Here is a 21,046-nt window from a genome sequence, read left to right on the forward strand (position 1 = left end):
CTTGTCTTCATGAAAGAAAGGAATCTATATGTGTTAAACATGCTTGTATTATCTTTAAACACCTTTAACTTGTTAACAATATTAACTATGTGTTAAACATGCTTGTATTATCTTTAAACACCTTTAACTTATTACCAATATTAACTAAAAGTGTTAAACATGCTTGTATTATCTTTAAACACCTTTAACTTGTTAACAATATTAACTATGTGTTAAACATTCTTGTATTATCATTAAACACCTTTAATTTATTAAGAATATTAACTATATGTGTTAAACATGCTTGCATTATCACTAAACATCTTTAACTTGTTAACAATATTAACTATATGTGTTAAACATGTTTGTATTATCATTAATCACCTTTAACTTGTTAACAATATTAACTATATGTATTAAACAAACTTGTATTTTCATTAAACACCTTTAATTTATTAACAATATTAACTATATGTGTTAAACATGCTTGTATTATCATTAAACACCTTTAACTTGTTAACAAAAACATATGTTTCATAAATAAGTAAATATAAATGATATATATGAATGAGGTAGATCCCCACGACTTGATCAATTGAAAAGTAGCTCGCCTGCAGAAAAAGTGTGAGCACCCCTGCTCTAAATGGTAACACCCGAATACGTTTTTCAACTTGTTTAAGACGGGGGTCCACGTTAATCAATTCATGGCAGGTATAGGAATCGGCATCATAAAACCCTTAACGGCACATCCGCAGTTGTTACCAATTATGTTGAAATTACATCAAACCTGTTTTCGTCTCCTCCCTTGGTGTACTTCTAAGTTCCAAGTACTTGACACCATCAGCCGCAAACTCCTTGATTACATCTGTGGCCACCTAGAGTGAGAACGCACTGATTGAACATAGCAGATAAAAACACAAACATCATCAGTCCTCCTCACCATCAGGATGTCCTCCTCCGTGTCCACCAGCTGATGAATGACCTTGAACACCTGAAAGCACCTGTTGCACGCCATGATGACTCAGCAAATAAATCGCGATGCGTTCACGTAACAACGTTAATACTCATACTCGTCCAGGCTCCTCCGCTGTCCTTTGCCGATGGCCGTCATGTGGTGTTCAATGTTGAGGTGTGGCTTTCTCTTCATCAGTTTCTCCATCGTCTGGAAGCTCACCGAGCCGTTAAGGTGAGCGTGGAGCTCCTGGCGGGAGACGAAATGATCCTAGCGTCAACATTCCCATCTTTTCCACTGGCTTTTACAATTCACCCCAGTGAGTCATTTCACTTCGTGGTTTTTTTTTGTTTTTTACTCACCACTTTTGGAAGCTGGCGATAAAAGTTGTCAGCCACATTGTCCATTGTAAGTCAACTCTCGATAATGTGGCGGAAAGTCGGAGTTAGCGTCAGGGCCGCCTGTTTTCAGGACACGTTTACCTGTGACACACAGACGTGCAGCAAACAAATGAGTCCCCCGGTGGGCCAAGTCGCACAAGAAAAGTTCCGCATGGAAAAGCTACGATAGCCCTTTTCCCACAACTTTATTTAAACAATACAAAGCTATACATTTTTATTTTTCATAAAGTTATGATATAATTGAACATGAATATAGTTATATTATTTTATTCTTACATGGGAAAAAATAACAGTCAAAATGTAAGAAAAAAAACATGGATATGTCATGAGAAAAAGTTGTAACTAGGGATGTCCGATAATGGCTTTTTGCCGATATCCGATGTTGTCCAACTCTTTAATTACCGATACCGATATCAACCGATACCGATATATACAGTCGTGCAATCCTACTTGCCAACCCTCCCGGATTTTCCGGGAGACTCCCGAAATTCAGCGCCTCTCCCGAAAACCTCCCGGGACAAATTTTCTCCCGAAAATCTCCCGAAATTCAGGCGGAGCTAGAGGCCACGCCCCCTCCAGCTCCATGCGGACCTGAGTGACGTGTTGACAGCCTGTTCACACGTCCGCTTTCCCACAATAGAAACAGCTAATGATCGAGGGCGAGTTCTTGGTTTCTTATGTGGGTTTATTGTTAGGCAGTTTCATTAACGTCCTCCCAGCGCGGTAACAACACACAACAACAGCATTTCGTCTACGTAAAGCAGTTCGTCTGCCGTAAACAGCAATGTTGTGACACTTTTAAACAGGACAATACTGCCATCTACTGTACATGCATATGTGACCCACCCATAATGTGTCACATTTTTGTGTTGATTTATTTATTTTATTTTGTGGTTTGAATTCGTTTTTGGAACTGTCATTCCACATTTATCAGTATTCACATTGGTCAGTAGGGGGCAGTAGGGCGTTTCTTCCCAATTGAATGCTATCACCTGCAGACCGGAAGTGTCTTGTCATTCTGATGAGCGCGACCAGTCTGTGAACAATTGAAACGTCTGTGTGCTTTTTCCTCCTGTATAACAGGTTAGTTTTGGTGAATCAACTCACTGAATAATATCCATGTGATCTTTATAAGTTTAAGTACACATTCTGATGGTGGAACCTAACTCTAAAGTGGTTGTGAGTTGTAGTTTGTATTTGTGAATGAATCCAGTGCACAGCTGCAGTAATCAATACAAAATGGCAACTTGACTACGCAATGTTTATATAGGAACTTCTGATCATAATTCAGACTCCCAAATTAGAGCTCCCGTTTTCTTATTGATTTTATAATGTATATTTGTATAATGTGTGTGTTCTGAAATAGTGACAGAGAATAGAACAAGGATGGACAATTCAACCCTTAACTCAACAATGAGTAGATGAGTGTTATGTGTGTGTTTATGTGTAAATAAATGAACACTGAAATTCAAGTATTTATTTTATTTATTTATATATCTATAAATAAATAATAATTTATTATATATATGTATATAATATATATATATATATATAGCTAGAATTAACCGAAAGTCAAATATTTTTTATATATATATATCTTAACCACGCACCCACCCCACCCCCGACCACGCCCCCCACCCCCACCTCCCGAAATCGGAGGTCTCAAGGTTGGCAAGTATGTGTGGAATTAACACATTATTATGTCTAATTTGGACAACCAGGTATGGTGAAGATAAGGTCCTTTTTAAAAATAATAATAAAATAAGATAAATAAATGTAAAACATTTTCTTGAATAAAAAAGAAAGTAAAACAATATAAAAACAGTTACATAGAAACTAGTAATGAATGAAAATGAGTCAAATTAAGTGTTAAAGGTTAGTACTATTAGTGGACCAGCAGCACGCACAATCATGTGTGCTTACGGACTGTATCCCTTGCAGACTGTATTGATATATATTGATATATAATGTAGGAAACAGAATATTAATAACAGAAAGAAACAACCCTTTGGTGTGAATGAGTGTGAATGGGGGAGGGAGGTTTTTTGGGTTGGTGCACTAATTGTAAGTGTATTGTGTTTTTATGTTGATTTAATAAAATAAATTAAAAACATTAAAAAAAAAAAACAATACCGATAATTTACGATCTTACATTTTTTAAAGCATTTATCGGCCGATAATATCGGCAGGAAGTTTATTATCGGACATCTCTAGTTGTAACTAATAATAATAATAAAATACTTAGTCACATATAATACACAATATCTGTTTTTAATAACCAACATCAACATGTCTCCTGCATACTTTGACTTGTTTTGGTGGAAAAACTATCAACTTAAGTATCAATATTTTAATGTGAGGATGTATATTAGAGCATAAAGATTTGGTATCGGCAGTGTGGATATTTCAGTATCGATCCACACATCACTAATGTTAGAAAACTATACATACAAAACAAACGCCGTCTTTCACAACGGCAAAAATATGCACGTACAATTTTTTTTAATGTAAAATCTTCCAAAATATCTACATTAAATACAACAATTCAAACAATAGTCAAGAGAGAAACGTACTGGAAAGAAAATAACATAAAAAAACAAATGAAAGCACCATACTACCGTGTTTTTCAACCACTGTGCCGCGGCACACTGGTGTGCCGTCTAATTTCACCTATTTGGGTTAAAAATATTTTTTGCAAACCAGTAATTATAGTCTGCAAATGATGTGTTGTTGAGTGTCGGTGCTGTCTAGAGCGTGGCAGAGTAACCGTGTAATACTCTTCCATATCAGTAGGTGGCAGCCGGTAGCTAACTGCTTTGTAGATGTCGGAAACAGCGGGAGGCAGCGTGCAGGTAAAAAGGTATCTAATACTTAAACCAAAAATAAACAAAAGGTGAGTGCCCCTAAGAAAAGGCATTGATGCTTAGGGAATGCTATGCAGAACAAAACTAAAACTGAACGGGCTACAAAGTAAACAAAAACAGAATGCTGGACGACAGCAAAGACTTACTGTGGAGCAAAGACGGCGTCCACAAAGTACATCCGAACATGACATGACAATCAACAATGTCCCCACAAAGAAGTATAAAAACAACTGAAATATTCTTGATTGCTAAAACAAAGTAGATGCGGGAAACATCGCTCAAAGACATGAAACTGCTACAGGAAAATACCTAAAAAAGAGAAAAAGCCACCAAAATAGGAGCGCAAGACAAGAACTAAAACACTACACACAGGAAAACAGCAAACAACTCCAAATAAGTCACGGCGTGATGTGACAGGTGGTGACAGTACACCTACTTTGAGACAAGAGCTATAGTGATGCATGCTTGGCTCTGGTTTAAAGTCGTATCCAACAATTGCGACAACGACTTTTTACTGTCAACTGAGTTTCATTTTTTAGTGATTTCTGCTGGTGGTGTGCCTCCGCATTTTTTCAACGCAAAAAATGTGCCTTGGCTCAAAAAAGGTTGAAAATCACAGCCATACTATACATGACTTTTAAATGTGTATCTGATTTAAATTGTTTTTTAGAATGTGGGAAGTTTTCATTCTGTTCTCCTTTGCCATCATTAGTGAGTAGTACATTTTAGAAAGGGTGAATAATTAAAATTACAACTTTATTCTCGTAACATTACAAATGTATTTATTTTAACATTACGACTTAGTTTTCTTGAGACCGTAATATTATTCTCCTAAAGTTTTCTTGAGACCGTGACATTATTCTCCTTACAACAACAAAAAATACAGCGCATCTGGAAAATATATACAGCGCTTTATTTTTGTTACAGTAATGTAATCACTCTGGATTTGTAAATATGGATTGTTTCACGTTTAACGGCATTCTCCAAATTTTAATTGTAGAAAAAGTACCATTTCTCTTTTGAAATCAAAATTGGTGTTCTCGACAATATGAGCTCGGGCCCAGCGAAGCCAGCGGCATTTCTGGGTGTTGTTGATAAATGTCTTTCGCTTTGCATAGTAGAGTTTTAACTTGCACTTACAGATGTAGTGACCAACTGTAGTTACTGACAGTGGTTTTCTGAAGTATTCCTGAGCCCATGTGGTGATATCCATTACACACTGATGTCGCTTTTTGATGCAGTACCGCCTGAGAGATTCAAGGTCACGGGCATTCAATGTTGGTTTTCAGCCTTGTCGCTTACGTGCAGTGATTTCTCCAGATTCTCTGAACCTTTTGATGATATTATGGACATAAATTCCTTGCAATAGCTCGTTGTGAAATGTTGTTCTTAAACTGTTCAACAATTTGTTCACGCATTTGTTCAAAAAGTGAAAATTGGTGTTTCTCGACAATTTGACGCAAAATGTGAGAGAAAAAATTTCCACAAGATACTGTATTTTTTGGGGGTATTTCCAAACAAGATGAAAACAATACATTCATGGAGAAAAAAAACAAAAACAATTGTGGAGAGTAAGATCATATTGGCTCTTGTTTCTATCCCACATGTTGATATTCAGTAGCTATCAAATCGGGTTTAAAACATTCAGAAAATATCAATACATGTTTTTAAATAGGCTGCATATCACGTGTTTATAGGAGAAATGTCAGTCAATTGTGGTTTAGGAGATATTTCCCCTGTCAGTGTTGCCAAATATTGTCATAATGGTCCACAAAAAGGCTCATAAACATTCAGAGAACGCAGGAAGACACTTCTCAAAACAGCCAATAAAATGGTCATTGGTGTAAAAGCAATAAAGGACCATCTTATCAATGCTGTAATACGTTGTGAACATCATCAAATAATGGTCAATGGAGGTATTTTTTTTTCTTCCCACGTTAGAGTCCAAACAACAGTAGGCGACACGATACAGATGGCTTTGTCACACCAGCGTGTGATTTTTCCGGAAGCCCTTGCGGATATCTAGCAGCTGCACCATCAACTGCTCAAAATTTGGGCGACGAGCAGGATCCAGCTGCCAGCACTGCTTCATGATGTTGTAGAGATCTGCAGGACATCTGTCTGGAGGAGGCATCCGGAATCCGCTCTCCAATAAAGGCCCCACGTCTTTTAATGGCTGCACAATGGACAACAATAGAGTTGATACTGTTAACACGCACTGTGCGCGCGCACACACACACACACACACACACACACACACACACACACACACACACACACACACACACACACACACACACACACACACACACACACACACACACACACACACACACACACACACACACACACACACACACACACACACACACACACACACACACACACACACAGGTTATCATTTGTAATGGGGACAAAGTTTCTGATCATCACTTGTGGAGGCATACAAAAAAAAAGAAGTAAAATGGCCACTGCCCAGTTAGCTCATACACGTCTTTAAATCTCTGGATTGATGAAGTAATGTGCTGATCATTCTTACTGGGGACCCTGGGGAAAAAGAGTTAATATGGTTCATGGGGGACCAAATTTAAATAATTTTGCATAATTCACACAAATTTGTACGGATGCAATTTGGGCTGCTGTGCAAATGCCTCACACTTAAACAAACCAGTAAACATGTTTTAGCTTCAGAATGGATCTGTCTATCATTTACAAACCCCGTTTCCATATGAGTTGGGAAATTGTGTTAACGATTTGCAAATCATTTTCAACCCATATTCAGTTGAATATGCTACAAAGACAACATATTTGATGTTCAAACTCATAAACTTTTTTTTTGTGCAAATAATCATTAACTTTAGAATTTGATGCCAGCAACACGTGACAAAGAAGTTGGGAAAGGTGGCAATAAATACTGATAAAGTTGAGGAATGCTCATCAAACACTTATTTGGAACATCCCACAAGTGAACAGGCAAATTGGGAACAGGTGGGTGCCATGATTGGGTATAAAAGTAGATTCCATGAAATGCTCAGTCATTCACAAACAAGGATGGGGCGAGGGTCACCACTTTGTCAACAAACGCGTGAGCAAATTGTTGAACAGTTTAAGAAAAACCTTTCTCAACCAGCTATTGCAAGGAATTTAGGGATTTCACCATCTACGGTCCGTAATATCATCAAAGGGTTCAGAGAATCTGGAGAAATCACTGCACGTAAGCAGCTAAGCCAGTGACCTTTGATCACTCAGGCTGTACTGCATCAACAAGCGACATCAGTGTGTAAAGGATATCACCACATGGGCTAAGGAACACTTCAGAAACCCACTGTCAGTAACTACAGTTGGTCGCTACTTCTGTAAGTGCAAGTTAAAACTCTCCTATGCAAGGCGAAAACCGTTTATCAACAACACCCAGAAACGCCGTCGGCTTCGCTGGGCCTGAGCTCATCTAAGATGGACTGATGCAAAGTGGAAAAGTGTTCTGTGGTCTGACGAGTCCACATTTCAAATTGTTTTTGGAAACTGTGGACGTCGTGTCCTCTGGACCAAAGAGGAAAAGAACCATCCGGATTGTTATAGGCGCAAAGTTCAAAAGCCAGCATCTGTGATGGTATGGGGGTGTATTAGTGCCCGAGACATGGGTAACTTACACATCTGTGAAGGCACCATTAATGCTGAAAGGTACATACAGGTTTTGGAGCAACATATGTTGCCATCCAAGCAACGTTACCATGGACGCCCCTGTTTATTTCAGCAAGACAATGCCAAGCCACATGTTACAGCAACCTGGTTTCATAGTAAAAGAGTGCGGGTACTAGACTGGCCTACCTGCAGTCCAGACATGTCTCCCATTGAAAATGTGTGGCGCATTATGAAGCCTAAAATACCACATTGGAGACCCCGGACTGTTGAACAACTTAAGCTGTACATCAAGCAAGAATGGGAAAGAATTCCACCTGAAAAGCTTAAAAAATGTGTCTCCTCAGTTCCCAAACGTTTACTGAGTGTTGTTAAAAGGAAAGGCCATGTAACACAGTGGTGAACATGCCCTTTCCCAACTACTTTGGCACATGTTGCAGCCATGAAATTCTAAGTTAATTATTATATGCAAAAAAAAATAAATAAAGTTTATGAGTTTGAACATCAAATATCTTGTCTTTGTAGTGCATTCAATTGAATATGGGTTGAAAAGGATTTGCAAATCATTGTATTCCGTTTATATTTACATCTAACACAATTTCCCAACTCATATGGAAACGGGGTTTGTAAAAAGGTTTCCCTTTAGGGGACCTGTTTTTTTGTCCCCATACCGTCAGAGGTCCCCTAAAGGTGACTGTGTAAACAGAGCGATGTCCCCATAAAGTAAGCATTGCCAGCATGCACGCACACAGAGTGTTACAAAATAAAACTAGGAGTTTATACCATACTTAATTTTCCAGAAAATGCAAGAAAATATTATTCATGTTGTGTTATTTTCATGAAATCTAAAATACGGGAACTTTACGAGAAATTGAGTGCGCTGGGAAAGAAAGGCAAAATAAATTTCCCGGAAAACGTGAGGTTTTAAACCTGGTGGAGTAGCTTACCAAAAGTCAAATATTATTCACCTCAGGTTTAAGTATAATATAACCGTTCAATTCAGACATTATTTAATCCCAAAATATCATAAAGATGATGACTGCACTGGTTAATTAAATTGATGTGCTTTGTAAATAAAGTACTATTGAAATGTTGCCAGTCATGTAAACAAAACGTAAGTCGGTCACTTCTCTTTTTTTCTGCCAAAGTAGCTCTCGTAGTGAGGAAAGTGGGAGAGACCTGATTTAAACCAACATTATGCGTGACAAGATGATGGCGGGAGTAACTGTTAAATAGGAAAGATTTGGGCTGTTCAGTCCAATATGAGCAGTTTAATGAATTCATTATCACAAGGCTACATTAATTTAGCAACATAATTGAAAAAAATGCCCCTAGATAACAGTACAGCTCTGCAAACACCTCTACGTTAAGTGTCTCGGATGTTTTCAAAGATTTATGGTCATTCCCACCCCACATTGCGCGAAAATATTGCGGCTTCACTACATTGCAAATTTTTGGGGGTTGTTTTAAAAATAAAAAAAGCTTATTCTACAATTTCTTGGTTCTAAAATAAGCTCTTTTAAGCATAAACATGGCCTTACAATTCAAACTATCAATACAACAGTAGTATTGGCCACTATATGAGACTAAACCATTTAGAGCAGTGATCCTCAACAGGCGGACCGCGGTCCATGTCCGGACCCAGCGACGTGTCCGTCCGGACCCAGCACGAATTAAAGTAAAAAAAAAAAAAAAAAAAATATTTTTATTTTTATTTTTTTTAAATTATAATTATAATTATTATAAAAAATATATAATAATTGTATTTATCTGTGAGTTATCGCTAGCGCAAGTCAACGTTCTTTGTTGTTTTTAGTCAAATATCTCCACGTTTCGTTTACACTTCTCGTGTCTCACTCACTCCGTCTCTCTCTCTCTCTCTCTCTCAGAGAGAGAAAGAGAGAGAGACTGAGTGAGAGTATGGCGTCACATTAGTGCCAAAAATCCCGCCATAGAAATGTCTCTTCAAATTCGCGGTGCTCTTTCAGATAGTGACGTTTCAGATTTTCACCAGAGCAACAGTACTGTTGCATATTAGACACATTGGTCTGGTACTTGCAGTAGGTAGGATGAAAACATATTGCTCTGTCCATTCTTCCTTGAAACGTCGGTTTTCCCTGTCCACCTTTTTTTTACCAGCCTGAGCCAACTTGGAGCATGCCATTGTGATTTGATTCACATTCAGTGACTGACGAGTGAACAGTTAGCGAAGTAGCGATACGAGACAACTGTGTGCCTGCAGCGAAAGGTTCCATGCACTGTGCACATGTGTATGACCCAGGTGGTAACAGCCTATCAGCGCGTGATAGAGATGACAACCCATACCCCGGAATTAGCCAATCAGAGTGGCGTTCTCTCGCTCTCATATGGCGTCACATTAGTGCCAAAAATCCGAGCGCATAAAAACTGTTATCGCGCGCTGATTCTCCACTTCGTGCGCGCGCGCAAAAGGGTGTCGCGCAGTGCCTTTTTGCACATGCGTGGTGCCTTTCTGCGCGCGCGACGCCTTTCTGCGCGCTCTCTGTGTACTCCTGGCATCTCTCCTCACGCTGTCATGTTTCTTTTTGGCACTTTGGGGGCGGTTATGCTTAGACGGCCCCTCCTTTCTGATTGGCTGTGAGCATTTTTCATATGACCAATCATTCTCCAGTGTAGCAACGTTGTAGCCATCTTACCTCGGACATCTAGCCTCAATCATTACATTGATGTCAATGGTACATGTACTAATTAAATTACCATAACTTGCTCGATTTTTGACCAATTTACAAATGGTTTGCCTTGTTACAAATCTTATTACATGTAGATATGACATAGGATGCTGTACCTGTTGAAATGACCTCTTTCGCTTTAAAAAAAAAAAAAGACTTAATTGTGCAAGATAGTTGTGTAGGGTCAGTGTTAGTCAGTTCTCTGATTATTTTAAACTGTTTCAGAATACATTATTAAAAGCTATTTTTAACATTTTAAAATGTATGTTATTGCTGGTGGACCAGTTCTGGCTGAAAGATGTGTTTATGGTGTTTGTTGTCTTATTATTTATTTGGGTCACATTTTGTATTACCCTGTATTGTGTTTATGTGGTATGAAATAACCTTCATCAGCGCGCGACATTTTTTATCCACTTCTTCCTCCGTAAATCTTGATACATATTGACGATGACCCGCCCTGCTATACTTCTGATTGGCTCTGAGCATTTTTCAGCATTTTTCGCCTGACCAATCAGAAAGAAGGGGCCGTCTAAGCATACCCGCCCCCAAAGTGCCAAAAAGAAACATGACAGCGCGAGGAGAGATGCCAGGAGTACACAGAGAGCGCGCAGAAAGGCACCGCGCGCGCGCAAAAAGGCACCACGCGCGCGCAAAAGGGTGTCGCGCGCGCGCACAAAGTGGAGAATCAGCGCGCGATAACAGTTTTTATGCGCTCGGATTTTTGGCACTAATGTGACGCCATTGATCAAGGGATGGGTCAAATGCAGAGGACACATTTTTTCAAAGTTCTTATTTATTTTTGTTTCAAAGAAAATATTTCATGTATTTTATTGGATATTTATTTTATTTTTGTTAATTTTAAGAAAATGTTAAACTACATACCTCCTGCTACTATATAAGCTTGACCGATAATAAACGGACCCAGCCTGTTTCAAAAAAAACATTTGTGGACCTTCAAGATTTGTACTTGAGGACCCCTGATTTAGAGTGTGCAGTTAAGTATCGTGGCCACTGATTGGCTCAGCCTCACAGCCAGCATTACTATATTGGATGAAAAGAGTATAAAGGGGACTCTGTGGGTGTTATTTCGTCTAGAGCGCTCTCATAATGTTGAAGGACGTATTTAGAAGGTCACAAACAAGTTGTTTATGCTCTAGCTAGGAGTATTTGATTTACAAAACCCAAAACCAGTGAATTTGGCACGCTGTGTAAATGGTAAATAAAAACAGAATACAATGATTTGCAAATCCTTTTCAACTTAGACTGCAAAGACAAGAGATTTAATGTTAACACTGAGAAACATTTGTTTTTTTGTGTGCAAATAATCATTAACTTAGAATTTAAAGACAGCAACACATTGCAAAAAAGTTGCCAGAGGGGCATGTTCACCACTGTGTTACATGGCCTTTCCTTTTAACAACACTCAGTAAACGTTTGGGAACTGAGGAGACACATTTTTGAAGTGGAATTCTTTCCCATTCTTGCTTGATGTACAGCTTAAGTTGTTCAACAGTCCGGGGATCTCCATTGTGGTATTTTAAGATATTCTTATCTCGTCTTAAACTGTTTAGGGTTACTACCCAGTCGCTGCTCCTGACTACTTCTCTCAAATGGTGCATACTCACAACTTTTGGATAAGGAATTCGACCAAATGAGAAAATCTCCCAAAGCAAAACACCGTAACTCCAAACATCCGATTTGGTGGAGAATTTCTTTTGCAAGAGAAAAAAAAAAAACATTTCAAGATTTTTTCAACAATTGTTGCAAAATAAAATCTCCCCACAGAACAACAAGACACATACTTGTTCTCTGAGGGCCTCTGGTGAAGTCCACTTCACAGGCATTTTGTGAATGGCCTCAACGGAAGACACCTTCTTGGTCAAACCAAAGTCGCTGACTTTAGCCACGTGGTCCTCTGTCAAAAGAACATTACGAGCTGCCAGGTCGCGGTGGACAAAGTTATTGGCCTCCAAATACACCATGGCATCACACACATGTCTGAAAAAAGACCACAATATTATTAGGAACACCTGCACAACTCAAAATAGCTCCAACTTAATATCTGCTTTAGCTGCATGACATGAGAAAAATATAAACATTTACTTTTCAAATTTTCTTGGAATCTAATACCGTATATTCAGTATATTAGCTGGAATTTGTACCTGACATGTATGTCAAATGTTGTCTGATTACAAAAAAATTGAAAAGTGTATAGATAAGAAGACATAATGAACCTGTTTGTGCAATATAACAAACATTTGTACACTACGACCACAATGATAAACATACAGTAGGTCGACATGCTACCAATAAGTGTTTATTCTTGCTCAATTTAATGCACTAGCTCTCAAATCGGGGTCATGTTATGAATTTTTTTTTAACATTTAAAACACTTCCTTGTGGTCTACATAACATGTCATAATGGTGCTTTGGTCAAAATGTTGCATGGATTATGTTTTACAGATCATCTTCAGGCTGCTTTCTGACCGTCTCCACAGCACGCGGTCGGTCTTATTTACGTGCCAAAGTCCTCATCCAGGCCAAGCCCCCTTCAACTGCGTCATTTCCCCCTTAGCAGTGTTGTGGTTTTTAAGGCTTCTATGTGAAGTATACTGACAGATATAAGTTAGAACCATACGCTACTTTTCATTAGAAATGGCAACAGCGCAGAATTTTAGCATGCATGTATGAATGAGCTAGTTTGCCCCATAAAAAGAAGATAAATACAAATAAAGAACTTATTGACTACAACTGGATAAAATGGCGAAGTCGTGCAAAATTCTTCGGCTAAACAGCTACCGTATATGGAGATATCCACTGACGTAACTAAGACCAAATACGTCACTAAAGTCTCTGCTGGGAAAGCGTCATGTCAACATTACATGGACACGGATGAAGTTTAAACCCAGCAAGTCCAGGAGCATATCCATCAAGTTATCAAGGGGAAACTCACGGACCAGAGGTTCTACATCGAGGATACTCCCATTCCGTTGGTGTCAGAGCTGCCAGTCAAGAGTCTAGGGCGATCGTACAACGCACGTCTCGGACCAGAGCGATCAGCTGAGGGAAGAAAGGCCTTGTCCAGGACCAAATGGAGTTCCATATCGGCTGTACAAAAATTCCCCAATTGTCTTACGCTTTCTGTGGAGGCAGATGAAGGTGATGTGGACGAAGCAAACTATCCCAAAAGCATGGTGCAGAGCTGGGCGAGTGTTATTCCCCAAGGAAAAAGATGTCTCAAACACAGATCAACCTGGTAAACGTTGAAGGGAATGTCTTCTTTAGCATCGTTGCTAAAAAGATGACAGTGTACCTGAAGCAAAACAATTTGATTGATACATCCGTGCAGAGAGCTGGAATACCTGGTTTCTTAAGCTGCTTGGAGCATACAAGCATGATATGGCACCAAATCCATACTGCCAAGAGGGAAGGAAGAGACCTGCACGCCTTATTCCTGGACCAAGCCAACGCTTACGGATCCGTCCTTCATTCTCTCATCTGGACAGCCTTCAACTTCTTCCACATCCCAAATACCATCACAAACCTGGTGAAAAACTACTTCTGACATCTGCAATTCTGTGTCAAAACAACAGAATACACATCATGGCAATCTTTGGAAGTGGGAATAATGGCTGGATGTACCATCTCCCCTCTACCTTTTACCATGGCAACAGAAGTGATAATTCGAGCTTCCAAATGGGTTGTGGGTGGAGAACATCAGAGGGGGACAGCGTCTACCTCCCATCCGTGCCTACATGGACGACATGACCACCTTGACCTCAACCGTTGCATGCACCAAACATCTGCTGGGAAAGCTTCATGCCAACATTACATGGGTACGGATGAAGTTTAAGCCCAGCAAGTCCAGGAGCATATCCATCGCCAAGGGGAAACTCACGGACCAAAGTCTCTACATCGAGGATACTCCCATTCCGTTGGTGTCAGAGCTGCCAGTCAAGAGTCTACGGCGATCGTACAACGCATGTCTCAAAGACTCGGACCTGAGCGTTCAGCTGAGGGAAAAAAACATCAAAGGCCTTGTCCGCATAGAAAAGACCTTACATCTTGGCAAGTTGAAACTGTGGTGCCTACAGTTTGGATTGCTCCCCAGTTTGATGTGGCCACTAACAGTCCAGGAGATCCCCATGTCCAAAGCCGAGAAGCTGGAGAGAACAGTCAGTGCATACATCAAGAAGTGGCTTGGCCTTCCACGGTGCCTCAGTAACATCGGCCTCTATGGTCATGGGTGCCCTGGAACTGCCCATCTCTAGCCTCACTTAGGAGTTTAAATGCACCAAGATAAGGCTGAGCATGACCATGACTGAGTCTCAAGATGAGGCGATCCGAGCGGTTGCTCCCAGACTGGCAACCGGGAGGAAATGAATCCCATCTGAGGCCGTGCAGTAAGCCAAATCTGCTCTCAGGCATTGAGACGTTGTGGGACAAGTGCAGTATGGAAGAGGCGGGTTTGGATTTGGAGCTAGTCGACCCACATGGCACAAGGCAACATCATCCCAGAGGAGAAAGCTGGTTGTTGATCAAGTTCGGCAACAAGAGGAGGCAGACAGATGTGCAACAGCAGTGCCACAGTCCAAACAGGGACAGAAAACTAGCTAGGAAAACCTGGAGCATCGTAAGCTCACATGGAAGGATCCTTGGGAAATGGAAGGTAGCCAAATCAGCTTTGTCATCAGAGCCACCTACGATGTTCTTCCCACACCCAAGAACTTAAACCAATGGTTTAGAGAAGATCCTTCTTGTGCACGCTGTCAAACCCCTGCAACACTCAGTCACATCCTCACCGGCTGCAAAACCAGTTTGTCTCAAGGCCGCTACACCTGGAGGCACAACCAGGTCCTAAGACAACTGGCAATCACCCTGGAAGAAAGGAGAAATACCAACAATCACCACTTCGTTCGTAAGAGCAGGACAACTCCCAGAAAAAACATCTGCAAAAGTGGAGACAACCCTTCTGGACTCTGCTCGGGACTGGAAAATCCCGCCTGAAATCATTACAACCAGCTTCAGGCCGGACCTGGTCTTGTGGTCAACCTCACGGGACACTGTGTTCATTGTTGAAATAATTGTGCCATGGGAAGCAGCAGTTGGTGAAGAATATGAGCGCAAACAACTGAGGTATGCGAACATAGCAGCCGATGCAGAGCAGCCCGGCTGGCGTGCCTGAGTGCTTCCAGTTGAAGTTGGGTGCAGAGGCTTCGTTGCTACGTCCACAAACAACTTCTGAAAGGAATGGGAGTGAGAGGTCAGGCCTTCCAGTGGGCTGTCAAATCGCTGTTGGATGCTGCCGAACTAAGTAGCAGATGGATATGGATCAAGAGAAAGGACCCTAACTGGGCTGAAAAATGACATCTAGAGGTAAAGGCAGAGGGGGGCACACCTAGGATGCCAGATGTCCCCGTTGAGCCCTCCGGAGGTGTCGTGGGCCTATCAACGAAACACCAATGAAGTGGGGTGCCCACCTGAAGACCCCAGTGAAGCTTTTGCTCCTTACCCCCCTCCACTCAACACTAAATGCTGATCAATCTGAGGGATTATATCTAGTCCTATGAGCTCAACCAAATTCCATACAGCTCGTTTGGAAGAAGGGAAGTTCGTTTTAGAAATATCTCCGCCATGCCTCAATGGTTTGAATTCAAATTTTTGCGACTGATTGGGATCTGAAATACACAAGAACAGGTACCAACAGGTAAGAAAAGTTGGTTTTGCATAATAGGACCTCTTAAAAAGGCACTCATGTGGGTACAAAAGATGTCAACCTACAAATATCAGTGCTGTCAAATGATTAATTTTTTAAATCCGACTAATCACCACGTTTGAATTTTGACTAATCGCGATTAATCACAGTAAATGTTTCCTGTTTTTTTTTAATGTAGCTAGTGCAAGCATACCTAATGATGTGGCTTAAATATATTTCATCTCTAATACTGCAGCTGCTCTACCACTCACAATGAAAATTTAAGAAGAGCAACTTCACTGAGTACAGCCCTTCCTCTGGAACGTAGGTAGTCCACCAAGGTACCCTACACACACACACACACAAACACACACAAACACAGACACACACACACGTATACGTGTAAGCCAGGTAGTGCGGATGCTGACAGTGAACAACAGTTGGACTTCTACCTTTGTCATGTATTCAGTGATGATGAATAAACTGCCGTCCTCCTCTGCGATCACTCCATGCAGCTTCACCAAGTTATCGTGATGTAGTTTCCTTTCACAACAGTGGCACAAACCGAGGTTATTTGGGGTTTTCAATTGTTTAAACCTTTTAATCATTGTAACTTTAACACTCTTTAATATTTCCCCTCACAGCGACCTGTTGGAAGCGTCAGCTTCGAACAGCAAACACCCTCCCAACTAGTGCGACTGAGTTGGAACACATTCAGATATAGCATTTAAAACTAAAAGGGGATTTAAAAAGGATGAAACAATTCCTCGAATAATTTGAGTACCTTGATTACAGAAAATATACAATGGTTTTTCTTGGGGCTGTCATATTATCGTGTTGATTGCGATTAATTAGTTAGTCATATTTAGTGCGGTATATTTTTTAATTGCATTGACATTATTTTAAATCCCTAACGTTATGGTCTGTATATTTTTGGAAACTGTGGACGTCGTGTCCTCCGGAACAAAGAGGAAAAGAACCATCCGGATTGTTATAGGCGCAAAGTTCAAAAGCCAGAATCTGTGATGGTATGGGGGTGTATTAGTGCCCAAGGCATGGGTAACTTAAACATCTGTGAAGGCACCATTAATGCTGAAAGGTACATACAGGTTTTGGAGCAACATATGTTGCCATCCAAGCAACGTTATCATGGACGCCCTTGCTTATTTCAGCAAGACAATGCCAAGCCACGTGTTACAACAGCGTGGCTTCGTAGTAAAAGAGTGCGGGTACTAGACTGGCCTGCCTGTTGTCCAGACTTGTCTCCTATTGAAAATGTGTGGCGCATTATGAAGCCTAAAATACCACAACGGAGACCCCGGACTGTTGAACAACTTAAGCTGTACATCAAGCAAAATGAGAAAAAATTCCACCTGAAAAGCTTAAAAAATTGGTCTACTCAGTTCCCAAACGTTTGATTAGTGTTGTTAAAAGGAAAGGCCATGTAACACAGTGGTAAAAATGCCCCTGTGCTAACTTTTTTGCAATGTGTTGCTGCCGTTAAAAATTCTAATGTAATGATTATTTGCAAAAAAAAAAAAAGTTTCTCAGTTCGAACATTAAATATCTTGTCTTTGCAGTGCTTTCAATTGAATTTAAGTTGAAAAGGTTTTGCAAATCATCGTATTCTGTTTTTATTTACGAATTACACAACATGTCAACTTTACTGGTTTTGGGTTTTGTACTTGAAGAGCCATTTTTTTTCTGAGGTGGTACTTGGTGGGAAAAAAGTATGAAAACCACTAATCTAGACTTGAAGGATGTGTTTTAAATGTAGATTAAAATCATCATAATGCCTTAATGCCATTAGAGTGAATGCCAGTCTCTGTTAGTATTCACATATTAATTGACTTACATCATGACAGAGGCCTCTGATATAAAGGCCCGCGCAGTAGCATCATTTTTAATGCATTTCACAGCTACTTTAGTCCCATTGTAGTCAGCCACCTTAACTTCTGCAAAGATCACAAGCAGCAACAAAGCACTCAGGTAACTATGTGATGACATGGCAGCAAATATTACAAAATAGTGTAATCCAAACACATGGTCCACATATTAACTCCTAATAAATGTCAACGCAGATGTTACTCACCTCCAAACTCTCCCCTTCCAATGACATTCTCTAATTTGAGGTCATTCCTGTTCAGCACCCAGCCACCTTGTAAAATTGAAGACAGATAAAATGACACAACCACAAACTGCAAGGCTTCTGTGTGTAAATAGTCCTGAGAGGTGAACCTCACCTCTCAAAAATTCAGTTTGGACATCTAGAATCTCCTTCTTCAACTTTGGCTGAATTAGTTTGCTGCAGAGACCATCAGCATCTTGTTTGTAGTGCTATGGAAAAGAAGAGACAAACAATGGATAATGACTGACAGGGAAGGTCCATGGGTCACATCCGGCCAACCTCCATTCAGCCCCCAGGAAAAAAAAGACTGAATTCAAAGTAGAGTCTCAGACTTTTTTTTTTTTATAAAGTAATGACCGTAAAAATCAAAAAAATAAATACATTGTAAAATCACTGGTACTGGCAAGGGTGGTGCTAATTCTATTGCGAGTGGGTCATTTTCTTGTAAAAATCCGAGACTGTCCCACCTGAGCATACTTGCCAACCCTCCCGGATTTTCCGGGAGACTCCCGAAATTCAGCGCCTCTCCCGAAAACCTCCCAGACAAATTTTCTCCCGAAAATCTCCCGAAATTCAGGCGGAGCTGGAGGCCACGGGGGCGTAGCCTCCAGCTCCATGCGGACCTGAGTGACGTGTTGACAGCCTGTTCTCACGTCCACTTTCCCACAATATAAGCAGGTGCCTGCCCAAACATGTTATAAGTGTAGAATGATGGAGGGCGAGTTCTTGGTTTCTTATGTGTGTTTATTGTTAGGCAGTTTCATTAACATCCTCCCAGCGCGGTAACAACACACAACAACAGCAGTCACGTTTTATTCTACCGTAAAGCAGTTCGTCTGCCGTAAACAGCAATGTTGTGACACTTTTAAACAGGACAATACTGCCATCTACTGTACATGCATATGTGACCCACCCATAATGTGTCACATTTTTGTGTTGATTTATTTAGTTTATTTTGTGGTTTGAATTTGTTTTTGGAGCTGTCATTCCACATTTATCAGTATTCACATTGGTCAGTAGGGGGCAGTAGGGCGTTTCTTCCCAATTGAATGCTATCACCTGCAGACCGGAAGTGTCTTGTCATTCTGATGAGCGCGACCAGTCTGTGAACAATTGAAACGTCCAGTGTGCTTTTTCCTCCTGTATAACAGGTTAGTTTAACTCACTGAATAATATCCATGTGATCTTTATAAGTTTAAGTACACATTCTGATGGTGGAGCCTAACTCTAAAGTGTTTGTGAGTTGTAGTTTGTATTTGTGAATGAATCCAGTGCACAGCTGCAGTAATCAATACAAAATGGCGACGTGAGTACGCAATGTTTATATAGGAACTTCTGATCCTAATTCAGACTCCCAAATTAGAGCTCCCGTTTTCTTATTGATTTTATAATGTATATTTGTATAATGTGTGTGTTCTGAAATAGTGACAGAGAATAGAACAAGGATGGACAATTCAACCCTTAACTCAACAATGAGTAGAGGAGTGTTATGTCTGTGTATATGTGTGAATAAATGAACACTGAAATTCAAGTATTTATTTTATTTATTATATATATATATATATATATATATATATATATATATATATATATATATATATAATATCTTAACCACGCCCCCAACCACGCCCCCCACCCCCCACCTCCCGAAATCGGAGGTCTCAAGGTTGGCAAGTATGCACCTGAGCAATGTTTTTTTTTTAACGTCACTCGCCTCGCTTTGCACAACACAAACACAAGCAACATTCACTATGACATCGCAGAGAACGTGAAGTCTAAGCAAGCAATGTTTGTGAAAATATTATTTAAAAGGAATTTACTGTCATTGACAATCTGCCTTTAATGTTAATGCTATTTGGTGTTATGTTGTATTTCCGCCCTCCATCATGATCATGATAGATTGATCTGATTAGAGGTGCCAACTTTTTAGTACTGGTGTTTTTGTGTACATATAAAATACTGCAGCTTTCTAAACTATGTCAAGGAGTTGGTCGATCAACAATCATTTTATTGAAACACAAATCTGCAGACTTTCTCTCACCCACACACACGCAAAAAAAAAAACATGTCGTGTGCATTTTGTCTAATCGAAAGCCTGAAAAAGCAACTACAACTGATGGAATATAAAACACATATATAGTGATACAGTATGTTACATTTACAATGACGTGTACATCATCCGTAAAATGGAGAGGATCTACCGGATTTCAAACACCAAATAGATGCAGCTATGAGATTTAATTCAAAGTTAGTTTTAATCTTTTGAAAATCAAACAGGAGTAAAATAGTTATGGTGAAATAAGCACATAATATCATGACCGGTTTTAAGACGAAAACAGGTTAGGTTAGGTTTTCATACCAAGTGTATTATGTGTGAGCCATGTGACTTAATTTATCCTTTCCCTATTTGAGTCTCACTGGCTCCAAATTGTAAGTATAACAGCTTAAGAATTTTCCTATAGCAAACATTATATATACACAGATGTGTATATATATATATATATATATATATACATACATACATACATACATACACACACAGAGGTGGGTAGTAACGCGCTACATTTACTCCGTTACATCTACTTAAGTAACTTTTGCGATAAATTGTACTTCTAAGAGTAGTTTTAATGCAACATACTTTTACTTTTACTTGAGTATATTTATAGAGAAGAAACGCTAC

The 21,046-nt window shown here is 39.9% G+C and overlaps 2 protein-coding genes across 2 annotated transcripts in view; both read right to left on the minus strand.

Annotated features, from left to right (window-relative positions):
• mapda (N6-Methyl-AMP deaminase) overlaps positions 1–1,413 on the minus strand; it is a 15,239-nt gene extending 13,826 nt beyond the window's left edge. Inside the window, exons 1-4 of the mRNA XM_061970309.2 lie at positions 1,294–1,413; positions 1,050–1,180; positions 920–980; positions 767–854 (exon numbers count right to left, since the gene is read on the minus strand). Coding sequence (XP_061826293.1) covers positions 767–854; positions 920–980; positions 1,050–1,180; positions 1,294–1,338 — 325 coding nt within the window. The 5' untranslated portion in view covers positions 1,339–1,413. The remainder of the gene's footprint in view (positions 1–766; positions 855–919; positions 981–1,049; positions 1,181–1,293) is intronic.
• Positions 1,414–5,675: 4,262 nt separating this feature from the next.
• The window catches only part of LOC133612680 (tyrosine-protein kinase CSK-like), a 40,172-nt gene continuing 24,801 nt past the window's right edge, over positions 5,676–21,046 (minus strand). Inside the window, exons 6-13 of the mRNA XM_061970308.2 lie at positions 18,482–18,575; positions 18,331–18,396; positions 18,094–18,193; positions 16,691–16,781; positions 16,511–16,584; positions 12,346–12,541; positions 12,169–12,255; positions 5,676–6,372 (exon numbers count right to left, since the gene is read on the minus strand). Coding sequence (XP_061826292.1) covers positions 6,178–6,372; positions 12,169–12,255; positions 12,346–12,541; positions 16,511–16,584; positions 16,691–16,781; positions 18,094–18,193; positions 18,331–18,396; positions 18,482–18,575 — 903 coding nt within the window. The 3' untranslated portion in view covers positions 5,676–6,177. The remainder of the gene's footprint in view (positions 6,373–12,168; positions 12,256–12,345; positions 12,542–16,510; positions 16,585–16,690; positions 16,782–18,093; positions 18,194–18,330; positions 18,397–18,481; positions 18,576–21,046) is intronic.

The sequence above is a fragment of the Nerophis lumbriciformis genome, linkage group LG10 (genome assembly GCF_033978685.3).
Source record: "Nerophis lumbriciformis linkage group LG10, RoL_Nlum_v2.1, whole genome shotgun sequence".
NCBI lineage: Eukaryota > Metazoa > Chordata > Actinopteri > Syngnathiformes > Syngnathidae > Nerophis > Nerophis lumbriciformis.